We start from the raw sequence: 13,676 nt of genomic DNA on the forward strand, positions 1-13,676 counted from the left end.
AAAATGCAAAAAATTGTAGCCAGTAGGCTACATTAACTGTGAATATTTCTCTTTAAAAGTTTATCTGAGATCTAAAATCCTTAAAGTAGTGTGAAGTATTTTTAAAATATTTTAAACATTTTAAAAGATCATCCAATAAAAGAAAAGTGCTAGATATAGCCTCATATTTGAAATAGCAGTGCCACCTTGTGACAAGATATTTCAGTATAATTCTATTCCATATTTCCTTATACTTAACCATTCTCTTGACCTATATAAAGATATGATGAGAAAAAGTACTTTGATTCCTTTAGGACATTTTAAAATCATTTATTAAAGAAAAAGAGTCAACTTTTCTTTATTTATTAACCATTAAAGTAACATTTTTAAGCAGCCATTATATTCAGTATAGTAAATATTCAATAAAGTAACCATTAAAGTAACACTTTTAAGCAGCCATTATATTCAAAACATTTTCCCAGGCTTTACAAAATTTTGTAAAAGAAATAGTAATTGGTTCTAATTATTGCTCATAGAAGGAAATAGAAAGGCTGACAAAATAAGCTCAAGAAAAAAAAATGGTGAATACATTAAATAGCAAAACATAGCATTTATCAGAGTGTTTCAAACAAGAAAGGTATCCTGGAGAAGACAGAAAAATTCTATTATCTCACAATCCTTTGTTTAGAATGGAACAAATATTTTAATAGAGCCTGGTTGGAAAGGGCATTTCATTTACCTTATCTTAATGTTTTTGTTTTGCTCCATATTTCTATTCCATTTTTCCAGCAATAAAAGATGCAAAATATTTTGAAAATTTAAATTTCTATATATAAAAAAGCCAGGAACCCAATACAGTGGGAATTTGTGTGTTTATGTGTGTGTATGTGTATGTGCTGGAGGCTTAAACTAATGGAAACCTTAATAACTTTTTAATATTTTCCAATAATTTTTTTCTCCCAGCATGTATTTGTTATATTCGAAAGGAGATATTTAAAAAATATACAGAATAGTTAAATTATATAATATATCCTAAAGTGATCTGGAAACTACAGTGAGGTTTTGTGCATATGATTCAATCCAAATCAACAATTAGATTGAACATTTACTAGACAATAAAAGGAATAACAAGTACATTTATCTTCCTGTTGTGCAAGTTACTTTGACTAAATTCTAGCTAATAGCCAGGGAAATTGCTCATTCCTCTGCCTTAAGTTCCAACTCTATTTTTCTCCCTATCTGGGGGGCCAGACTAGACTATTAGCTGTGATGAGGGACCATGAGACAGGCTGAGGTGTAAAGTAAAGCTAGCACCCCCCCCCCCTCCACCCCAGGTGGGATCTGTGTGATATTCCTTGGACATGCCTGGCTACAAGAACAAAGGAAAGGGGTTTAAGTGCTTGCCATAGTGATGGGGAAACTAAGGTAAATGAAAAATTAAATTCCCTTACTGCCTACAGCCCATTGACAAGTCCTTGAAACCAGCAGAGTGATTTCCTTCTGGGAGCTCAGCTCAATGATGACACTTTGCTAGGGGCAAAAGAGAACCTTCACTTAACATTACCCCAACCTCAAGGATCCTGTAAATCAACTCCCTTTATCTCAACTTCCCCAAGATATATGCTAGCAATCATACTCCAAGCTTATGGCCCCCTGATACACATCTGAAAGGTCTCATGAGTGAGGTTTTATTAAATGATAATAAATTACATTTCCCTATCAATAGCTAGCCCCTCAACGTCCTGGAAACCTTGCTTCCATAATTCCTTAAAGACTTACTCTATCCCTGATCCCCTCCCAACCTGAGGGTATGTAAGGAGTTACCCATCATGACCCAATGCAGCTCTTCCTGCCCATCGGTCCCTTCCCCATGCTCCTTTTTGCACTAAAGACATCTTCAAGAATTTTTTCTTGGTCATCAGCTCCAGACCCCACGAACCCCACCATCACCTCAAAACTTCATCAGCTTGACCAGAGAGCCCTAATTTTGGAACACTACAGGGAGAGGAAAAGGAAACAATACCAATGAAAACTATGTCTATTTCTCTTCTTCATCCCAGTCAATAGTATTATAATTTAATTTTTTTTCTACAATATCTAAGTTGGTAACCAAAATAGCAATCAACAAGAGTAAAAGGGTAGGTAAATTGGGCAAAAGCTGTTCCCTTCTTTAAATTTTAAGCTTCTTAAAAACAGCATCTTGGTCTCTGTGACCCAGTGTAGGTTTAAACAATAATAAATATTCATTAAATTAAAATTTTTAATTATTTCATCAATGCTGTTAAGACAGTATATTTCGAAATTTTTGGAGTTGTTTTATTATGCTGGTGATAAGATATTTAGCTATCATTAGCCTTAAAAATAGTCTTATCCTCCAAATAATTTTTTTATAGCAAATAGGTATTTTTCAGACACTGAGTTGCTTATAATTCATGTCCAATCATAATTTAAAAATAATCTAAAAGTGGGTTGTCTGTGTGGCTCAGTCAGTCAAGTGTCCGACTTTGGCTCAGGTCATGATCTCACAGTTTGTGGGTTCAAGATCAAACTCTGTACTGACAGCTCAGAACCTGGAGCCTGCTTCAGATTCTATGTCTCCCTCTCTCTCTCTCTGCCCCTTCCCTGCTCGCTCTCTTTCTCTCCCAAAAAATAAACATTAAAAAAATTTTTTTAATAAACTAAGAGGATCTTTGCCTCCTAAAGACTGCTAAATATAAATCCCTTCCTAAATCCACTGATATTTTAATACAGAAAATTAAAGAGAAGTATGTTTTTCCCCTAGGCTAGATTAAGTGGAAATGAGAAAGATTAAAGAAGAAATTCCTCATTACATAGGTTGTGAGAAAATAGAACATTTTCCCTTGGAAATTTGTACATTGATGAGCCACTTTTCCTCTTGACAGTAAAAGACATTTATAAGCCAGATGCAAGACAAAAAAAGAAACAGTATACAAACTAAGAAGACAAAGAACGAATCTAGAAGGTGAAGATTTAGGGCTGGTTCTAATTATTTCAATTTGGATTGCCTCTAAATTTGTTTCTTTTTATTAGTATTCACTTACACCAAAAAACATATTTATTTAATATCTAGTTCTATATCTGTCAAAATAAAAATTCAAATGCAGGGGCACCTGGGTGGATCAGTCAGTTACATGTCCAACTCTTGATTTTGGCTCAGGTTATGATCACACAGTTTGAGAGAACAAGCCTCATGCCCTGGCTCCATGCCAGGTGTGGAGCCTGCTTGGGATTCTCTCCCTCCCTCTCCTTCCACCCCTCCCCTACTTATGCGCAAGCACGTGCACGTGTGTGCATGTGCGTTTGTGTACACTCTCTCTCTCTCAAAAAAAAATTAAAAATTCAAATAAAAAAGACAATATATAAAAAATTAAAATTTAAAGTTAATATTAAACTAGAGCTTATTTTTCATATACCTTAAGGAAGAAAAAGTGGAGAAATATTTATTTAGTAGTTCAAAATTAACAAGGATTTTAGATTTCTATTTCAAAATTTAGCCGTGAGCAATCAGCTGTGTCACAAGTAATGCTTATTCATATTTTTAGGATTAAAATAATAACAAATTTAGCAACAAACAAAGAAAAAATTGAACAAAAACAATACAACAGTGTTTTTAGTTTTGAACTTTTTTCTTATGTGGCTACTTACAAACATAAAAGAATAATGTGTTATATATATATATATACATATATATATATATATATATATCACATATGATTCGGTTATATAAACATATCCAGTGTAAGATTAAGTAAAATTACAATTAATAATTCTGGACATATTTATGATGTCAAAAATATTAATATAAAAGTAGTATATAATAATGACTATAGCATCAATAATTTTTATTATTAAATTAGTTATTTTTCTATGAAATACATTATTATACAACATGGAATGGGATGTTTTGAAATTGGCAGAGTTAAATGAAATTGAGTCTCATATATGTCTGAACTATATACATGCTGGAATCTATCTGGTTAATTCAGTGCTCTATTTACACATTGCTGACCATCTGCTCTGTCACATGAAGTGATATTGTTATGAAAATGAAGTCAAAAGATGTCTCCTGCTCCTTGTTATTTCTGAATGTCAACATAACTTTAACGAGCCGAAAAAGATAAATGTTCACTACCAGCTTAACCTCCTGTATATGTTAATGGAATTATATTTTAGAGTCATGGAAGCATATTAAATACCCTTTATAATTAAAAGTAGTCATTCATGGGGCGCCTGAGTGGCTTGGTCGGTTAAGCGTCCGACTTCGGCTCAGGTCGTGATCTCACGGTCCGTGAGTTCGAGCCCCGCGTTGGGCTCTGTGCTGACAGCTCAGAGCCTGGAGCCTGTTTCAGATTCTGTGTCTCCCTCTCTCTCTGACCCTCCCCCACTCGCGCTCTGTCTCTCTCTGTCTCAAAAATAAATAAACGTTTAAAAAAAAAAATTTAAAAGTAGTCATTCATAAATTTTTTACATCTTCTGCCAGAAAATGAAAGCTACTTCTTGTGTAACATAGTAAAGATGCTGTTAAATAACAGTTAATAACTATATATTTATAATTTTCAGGTAGAAACGGTGAGGGTAAATTATTCAGAGAAAATATCTTTTGCAGTAGAGATGACATGTGCAAGAAGGTGTGACAAACCAAAGGAAGAGAATAAATCAACCCTCTATGCAAGAATCAGTATTTTTAGATATGGACAAAAAGTCTGTGCAACTTTTCACTAAATTTGTCAATTTTAGGAAATAATTAACAAATTTTAACCTAAATTTTCAGAAATTAAGCAATGATTTTTAACCTAAATATTGAACCTTATTGTATTAGTCACATTGATATTATAATGACAAAACCTTGCATCAACCATTTTATGACAATATACCTTCTTATATGAATAGCCCAAATCTTACTTTTACTTAACGTATTTAAAATACGTTAAGTTTAGTGTTAATAGGTGAGAAGAGGACCAAGAAAATTTGCTAAAATTTTACTTCCTCTTATATCACACTTTGGAACATTCTTTTCAACTTTTCATTTATTTATTTAGTTATTCCTTCAATTTGCAAATAATTACAAAGCACTTATGACTTATGAGACAAGGTGTCTAGGTTTGAATGGTGCTTCCAACTGACTGGGAAGGCAAAACCAAACAACTAATTATGTAAGCATTCACTACTGTCAAGAGAGGAGAGAAGCAGGAATGGACTGGATGGAAGGGCATGTGAAGAACAAGCTCTGCAGAGGGAGAAGCAAGTAAAAAGGTCCTGAACTGGAAAAAAAATATATGATTTTTTAAAGTAAATACATTAAAGCCAATGGGACTGAAACATAAAAATTGACAGTGTGTCATGGAATGAAATTTGTGAGGTAATCTGGTCAAGATTATAAAGAGCTGAACTGTTGTGCTATAGATTTGCCTCTTTATCCTCATAGGCAGGAGAAACTGTTAAAGACTTTCAAGCAATGAATGATATGACAGATTTGCATTTTTGAAACACATTAATCCAGTGTTAATAAAGTTAACAGTCATCCACTGCTTAATCATTACACGGAGAATAGTCATGTCAATGTATGAATGTATGAGGCACCAATTTGACGTCTTTTCTAGACATTAACTCCAGATAATAGTTAAAACTGTGTAACTACAGGTTGTATGCATTAATTTTAAAATTATTAAAAATAAACCATAAGAATATAATTAAAAATGAGGTTTCTGGGGCATGTGGGTGGCTCAGTCAGTCATGTGTCCAACTCTTGGTTTTGGCTCAGGTCATGATCTCACAGTTAGTGAGTTCGAGCCCCATGTTAGGCTCTGTGCTGACAGTGCAGAGCCTGCTTGGGATTTGTCTCTCCCTCAACCTCTCTGCCCCTTCCTGGCTCGTTCGCTTGCTCTCTTCCAAAACAAAAAAATTTTTAAATTTCTGTTTCCCACTTTCATATTGTCCATTTTTATTAAGAGCATACTAAATCACTTAAAACCAGAGGAGGAAGAAATGCCTTTCATTTTGCCTGCCCTCCTTCACCCAAGCAGCGAGTGTCTGGAAGTATGGTTCTCAGTGTTCCGTGAGGCAACAGGATGCTCTTGTGGTTCCCAAAGGTCTACAAAAAGTTTGTTCTTGGCAGCTTTCATGTTTCTAAAAGCAGCCTCCAACAAGTCTATTCTTCCCTGCAGGGTGGGAAGGGGATGGGAAGGCACATCATCTCCTCAGAGGAATGAATCTCAGCTTTGGTGGGGCAGGGGTGGGGGAGGGAGGTGAAGGTCTCTCTAAATTCTGAGTTTATTTACAGTTCATATTTCCCTCAATCCTAGCGGTGGCAGCAGCCTTCTGCATTTGCTAACCCATTACACTTAGAGCTCCCTTTTACTTCTTTCAGTAGTTAACTATTTTTCACTTGGTTAACTATTCTTTATAGTATATACATCTTGTTGAAATTATTTGTGTGACTGAAATCTAAATGATACAAGTACAAAGCATAATAAAAGAAATAAATGGTCACTGTTTGAAAGAAGTTAAAACACACAAAACACAGCAAAATGGAAAACACAGCAAAATTAAGTGGAATAATAGCAGGTTATTAACTTTTCATTTTTTCTTTTTCTGTATCATCTTATAAACACATATATATTATATCAAACTATATTGTTTACATTATATCATATACATATTTAAACTTCTATTTCCTGCTTATTATCTTTTTCCAAAGTCATTATACATTATTTGAATCCATGCTTTTTTTTTTAATTTAGAAATTTATTCTGTTTAATCCACAAGCTTTATATAGCTTTAGTTTAAAAAAAAAACAAAAAAAACAAAACAAAAACAGTGAAAACAAGACACTATTTCAAAGTCTGGGCCCTTCCAGCCTTCCAAATATGAGAGAGCTCTGAAAGTTGTGTACACCAGTTGGAAGGACAAGACAAAATTATGAATGGAGCCGTGACATTTCATAAAACAAACTTTTATGTAACTGAAGGATCCTTCCTGGGACTAGTTAATTGCCTTTACAAAAAAAACACAACAGAATAGAATGAAATTCCAGTGTTCCAAATCAACTTGTTACACATCCATATAAACCCACAGTGTCCTGGCAAACAACATGCTTTCATTTTCCGTCTCATCCTAGAGCTCGAATCTGGATTCATTTCAGCAGAGACTCCACAGGCAACAGGAAAGATTGTGGCATCAAAATGTTCATTTATACTTTTGTGGTAGTTCAACAGTGGTCTTATTTCTGGGCTAGCTTGCAAACCATACGAGGTTGAAAGCATCATAACTTAAATGGGTGCTAAGACTCAAATGAGAAAAAATAAAGGGGAAAAAAAAAAACAAAAACGAAAAGAAAGGAAAACCTCTGGGAATAGCCAAGGCCTTTAAAGAAACCATAAGAATGCCAACAATATTGAAACCCCCTTTTTTAAAAAGGGGATTTTTTTTGGCTTAAAATATTTCACTCTAAATGAAATTTATGTCAGCTGTCAATGAAAGAATGTCACTAATACACTGTGGACACCTTTTGCAATGTAAATCCATGCCCTTTTTTTTTTACATGGTGAACTTCAACCTAGCAATTATTACAACAAATGTTATAGTCTAAAGCTCAAACACATTTTAGCAATTTTGAAATTGAATTGCGTACAAACCAAATAAAATGTACATCGTAACACACATTCCCACCTAAGACTGTGGGGACACTTGAGCCTTCCGCATCGACCTCAGCGCCTTTTCACGCAGGTGCTTTTCTAAGTCATCGAGGTTGTCTTCGGGCTCGCTTTCGGTCTCCTTCTTAGGCTCGGGCTCCGCTTCTGGTTCCTCCTGTGCTGATGTGGTTGTGGGAGCAGCAATGGCTGCAGGGGTTACAGCAGCCGCAGCGGCTGCAGCCACGGCCTTTTCCTTGTGTTTTTTGTGCTTCTTGTGCTTCTTATCCTTTTTGTGTTTCTTGTCCTTCTTTTTCTTCTTTTTCTTTCCACCTCCTTCGGGGTCTGAGTTCCTTGCCGGAGATGGGCTTGGTGTTGGGCTTTTAGCCTTTTTGACCGGTACCGCTGGTGACCAGTTGGTAGAGGGTGACTGAGACTGGACAGGAGACTGAGGTGCTGGGGGTTTTTTAACTGCCGGCTCAGGAGATCCTGAGACAGATCGGGAGGATGAAACCCTCCTTACAGACTGAGGGCTTGGTGAGGCAGCCTTCTTTGTCTTTTTGGGTTCCGGAGTCCTGGAGACTCTCCTAATGGGCCTAGTACTTGGAGATGGGGACTGCCTTCTTTGGGGTGATGATGATGCTCCTCTTCGAACAGGTGGAGGACTTGAGGAGGTCTGAGGAGCTCGAGGCCGTGGTGAGGGCGAATGCCGTTTGTTTGGTTGTGGCGACCGGGGCTCCCGGGTAGATCGGCTCGGGGAAGACCCTTTCCTATGCTTTGATGATAACAAAGGCGAACGTCTCTTGGTGACCGGGGAGCTTCTTTGTTTGAGAGGTGGAGAATGGGAGACCCGGCGCTTTGGTGGTGGAGATGGCGATGCCCTACGTTTAGGAGGGGGAGGTGGAGAAGTGTTCTTCTCTTTGGAGGCGGAGAAGGAGAGTATCTCCTCTGTATTGGAGGAGAGTATCTTCTTGGGGAAGGTGAGCGGCGCCGGGGGGGAGGAGAAGGAGTCCTTCGTCGAGGTGGCAGTGTGGGAGACCTGCGCCTTCGAGGAGGAGGGGCAGGAGAAGGAGAACGGCGCCTTCTGGTGGGTGGTGGGGAGGGGGTCCTCCTCCGTCTACCACGAGGGGAAGTCTCTTTCTGGCGCTTTCGAGGTGATGGAGAGGCACTCCGGGAAGGGGAATGTCTCCGCCGCCTGCCTACCTCACCATTCTTCACATGGGACCTTTTGGGTCGCTCATCTTCTGAGGAAGAAGAGGAGCCAGAATCAGATGAAGACTGCTGGTTCTGTCGTCTGTACTGACGTCTCTGCTGCACAGAATCTGCTGCAGCCATTTTGCCACCTTTATCTTCTTCCGATTCAGATAACTCTACTTTTCTAGGCTTAGGTGCTGGTGAAGGGGACTCTCTTTTCTCAGTACCTTTGTGTTTTGTCACTTTACCTGAAGTTCTCCCTGGAGAGACAGAAACATGACTTTTTCTTGTACGGTTTGACTGCTGGGGTGTTGGGGAATGACGAGTTTTTGGCGGTGGAGTTGCTGGAGGTGATGGCCTATGCCTTCGCCTCGGAGGACTTGCTGAAGGAGATAACCTACGAGTTTTCCGAGGGGGGCTGGATGTCCTCTTACGAGGCTTCTTTGGCGGTGACCGGGAACGAGACGAAGAAGATGACGAACTACTTCCAGACAAGGACGCTGATGAACGCCTTCTTCGTCTCACTGGAGATCTTTTTCCAAAGTCATTATACATTATTTGAATCCATGCTTTTTAATGACTGCATAATGGGCCACTTATAAAGGTAGATTTTAATTTATTTAATCCATTTTCTCTTATTCTTTGATATTTAGACTGCTTTTAATTCTCCTAGAATTTAAGGTGACACTTTAAGGGGCACTTGGATGGCTCAGTCGGTTAAGCATCCGACTTCGGCTCAGGTCATGATCTCGAAGTTTGTGAGTTCGAGCCCCACATCAGGCTCTGTGCTGACAGCTCAGAGCCTGGAGCCTGTTCAGATTCTGTCTCCCTCTCTCTCTCTCCCCCTCCCCTCACTTGCACTCTGTTTCTCTCTCTATCTTTCAAAAATAAAATTTAAAAAATAAAGCGATACTTTAAGAAACAACATAAATATTGTTACTCTTGAATAATTATTCTTCCTCTCTCTCACCCCTACTCTTTCCCCTAACCCCATGCATCTATCTATCTCTTAATTTGGCAACAAATCTTTTAGTGATTAATGTGAAAATTTACGAACTCATAAATTGTGACATCTATTTTTAGTAAGGAAAAATACCAAATACATTTTTCTTAATTATACAACCTGGAATGTTTAAAATCTTATAAAATCTGGTGGTTCTGGAATAAGAATTGGCATTCATCAAACTAGTACCTAATATGGTATCTTGTAGCTAATAGAGTTACCTTCTGCTACAGCTTTGCAATTTTTTCATGGTATTTGAGCTTTGTCTTTGCTTTCATTTCCTATCCCAACTCTCCTTATGGCTTATCAACTACATCCTGTAGTTACCCAGTGATGGGAAGCCAATACCTATTTGTTCCACATCTACTGCAGTGCTCTATTTAGACCCTCGTTCCCAGGCTCTTTGTTTCTCTTTAACTTTTTCAAGCTATAATTTCTTCACCTTGGGAGTTTGGGGCTAACAAGACGACAGTCAACATGTCTGCCTGATACAATATTACATGATCCTAGATTCTGCCCTCCCAAGTAATCAATTTCTTACCAAAATTAAAAATGAAATCATCTGAAATTCAATAGATAATATTGAGAACTCTAATTGACCTCCCTGCCACTTAATAAAAGTATCTGACTCTGAAATAAAAAATCTAATCCTAAAAACTCAACTCTTTCTTTTTAATTAAGTTTTATCTGTAATAAATAGTTGCTGTAATTTTTCCTTTTTTGTGCAGAAGGTTATTTGCATATATCAAATCTTCAAATCTATATTAGCTTCCTATATCTAGGCAAACCACTTCCTCTACACTAACTTGTCCAGGTAATAGCAAAAAGTAATTTTGAAAGTCATATTTGTATAATTGGATGTATTCATAGCACAGCTGCAAATCTCTTAAAGTTGTTATAAACCATGCAACACCACTTCTTTGTGACAGTTTGTTGAGCATTTAAATGGAAATCAGAGAACCTAAGCTATCTATTTCAATTCAGCTAGCAATTCTGCAAAGCTTAAAAATCTAAATGCCACAGTACTGTGAAAACACAAACTATCAAAAATTTATACAATTAAATTATCTTCTATAAAAATAACTTTGTTTTCAAGCATTTGCTAATCTCCTTATAAACATACATTTCTTTTACAAAATCATTTAAGCTCCATAATGCCCATATTATGCATATTGTTTTCAAATTACTCTTTTGTTCTGACTGAATTTAAGCTTAAATTTCTAAACATGGTTATTTGAAATTGTTTCTCTTCCCCATAAGATTCTTAGTTAGGAGACGTCCAGTTGCACCACCCCACTGTTACTCCCCAGGTCACCAGTGGCAAGGTAACCAGTTGTCTATTCAACCTTTCTGCTCCTATACCTCTTATGACTCTTTTTCCTTATTTTAGCTCCTTTGTTTTTATTACACAAATAAGCCCTAATTCTGACCTCCAAACCCATTTCTTATCTCCTTTATAAAGTCCTTTTTCTAATCTTTCACTATTTCCATTCCCATATTTTCCACTTCCTTTTCTTCTCTTCCTTCCCCTTTTCTCCTCTTTTTACTCTCTATAAATATAAGTAAAACTCTACATAAGGCCTCAATTACTTTTATATATTGAAAACTCTGAAAGGCATATAGCAAGGATTTTTTTCATTAAGCCTTAATCTGTATGTCCAGCTGTTCTCTGAACATCACTATCTGGAAACTCATGTGTTCAAAGCTGAATTAATTATTATCTTTATCCCATTTCATTCACCTCCAATTCTTCATCCTTTATTCAATTCTTTATCGACCACCACCAATTTTCCGTTCATATTCATTGTTTCCCATTTTAGTGATGGCACCATTTATCTCCTAAACTAAATCAGAAATTTACAGATTATCCTTAAAGCATTCTTCTTCACCATCCATATTCCATTCCATTCTCTTAATTCCACTTCCTGAATACTTCTAAGATCGTTTCCTTAATTTATATCCTCCTAACACTATCTATATTTAGGTTCTCCCCATTCTTCACTAGCAACATCCTGACTAGTTTCCCAGCTTCATCAAAATCATCATCCTCACTAATGATAACACTAACAACACATTTTTTTCTTTCTCTTCTTTTTTTATAATACTTCCTGGTTATCTCCTTTATCAAATCATAGGCATATTAAATATACAGAAAACATAGCAGTCTATGGAGAACTAACACAAATAAAATGGGTCTTCTCTTTTCCTACTCATGTGTTGCTAAACATTTGACACTGAATCTTCATACTACCTTCAGAGGTCATGCAATTGGTGACAGAAACACAAACACTGGTTTCTCAGGAAACACATGTTTCACAGGAAACATGCCTGATTTGTAATGCTGGGTCATATCAATCTTCTATGTTTATTCTTCACTTGCTATACTTCTCTCAGCATTCCACTTCGACACCATTTTGGTGGCATTTTTAAAAATATCTTGTTACTAACTGCATGTATTCTGTCTTAGATTTTCAATGCTCAACTATATCATAGCTACAGAATATGGATAGAACATGATGGGGATTTTAAGGCATCAAACAAATCTGTTATGGACCACCTTTAAGCAAATCTCCAACCCTTTAAGAAAGCATGTATTACACATGAACTTTAGGATTGTCTTTCCATCTCTGTGAAGAATGCCATTGGAATTTTGATAGTGATAACACTGAAGTCTATAAATTGCTTCAAGGAGATGGCCATTTTAAAAATATTAATTCTTCCAATCCATGAACATGGGGTATCTTTCCATTTACTTATGTTTTCATTTCTTTCATCAATGTCCTGTAGTTCTCAATATACAGGTCTTTCATTTGCTTGGTTAAATTTATTCCTAAGTATTTTATTGGTTTTCATGCTATTATAAATGGGATTGCTTTCTTAACTTCTCTTTCAGATAGTTCATGTTAGTGTGTAGAAAATGCAACTGGTTCTTGTATACTGATTTTGTATATTGCAACTTTACTGAATTAGTTTATTAGTTCTAACAGTTTTCTGGTGGAACCACTATGATTTTCTATATATAAGATCATGTTATCAGCAAAAAGAGACAATATTACTTCCTCCTTTCCAGTTTGGATGCCCTGTATTTCTTTGTCATGCCTAATTATCCTGGCCAGGACTTTCAGTACTGTGTTGAAAAGAAGTGGCAAGAGCAGGCATCATTGTCTTCTCCTGGTCTTAGAGGAAAAGCTCACAGCTTTTCACCTTTGAATATGATGTTAGCTATTGGCTTGGCATATGTAGCATTTATTAGGTTGAGGTACTTTCTGTATTTAATGTGTTGTGATGTATTACCATAAAAGTATATTGAGTTTTGCCCAATGTATTCTTTTAATTTATTGAGATGATAATTTGTTTTTTACCCTTTGTTGTGTTAATGTAATATGTCACATTTATTGATTTAGTATATTGAACCATCTCTGCATCACGGATGTAAATCCCATTTGATCAGAGTGAATGATCTAAAAGGGTGTACTGTTAAATTCTGTTTGCTAGTATTTTGTTGAGGATTTTTGCATCTGTGTTCATCAGGGATAGTGGCCTGTAATTTTCATTTTTTGTGTGGTGTTATTGTCTGGCTTTGGTATCAGAATAATGCTGGCCTCATAAAATGAGTCTGAAAGTGCTCCTTCCTGTTAGGTTTTTTTGGAAGAGCTTGATAGGGATTGATAGTAATTCTTTTTAAATATTAGTAGAATTCACCTGTAAAGTTATGTGCTCCTGAGCTTATCTGTGTTAGGAGATTTTTGATTACTGATTCAATCTCCTTACCTACAATTGGTCTCTTCAGATTTTCTATTTCTTCATGACCAAGTCTTGATAGGTTGTATGTGCCAAGGAATTTTTAAATT

The 13,676-nt window shown here is 36.4% G+C and overlaps 1 protein-coding gene across 1 annotated transcript; it reads right to left on the reverse strand.

Moving 5' to 3' along the window:
* Positions 1-6,936: 6,936 nt before the first annotated feature.
* Positions 6,937-9,377, reverse strand: LOC131490985 (serine/arginine repetitive matrix protein 1-like). Its single transcript, XM_058693421.1, is given in 2 exon segments — positions 6,937-8,537; positions 8,540-9,377. Coding segments are annotated over 2 exon segments (1,707 nt in total). The 3' UTR covers positions 6,937-7,668.
* Positions 9,378-13,676: the final 4,299 nt, after the last annotated feature.

Source organism: Neofelis nebulosa, chromosome 2 (assembly GCF_028018385.1).
Source record: "Neofelis nebulosa isolate mNeoNeb1 chromosome 2, mNeoNeb1.pri, whole genome shotgun sequence".
Taxonomy (NCBI): Eukaryota; Metazoa; Chordata; class Mammalia; order Carnivora; family Felidae; genus Neofelis; species Neofelis nebulosa.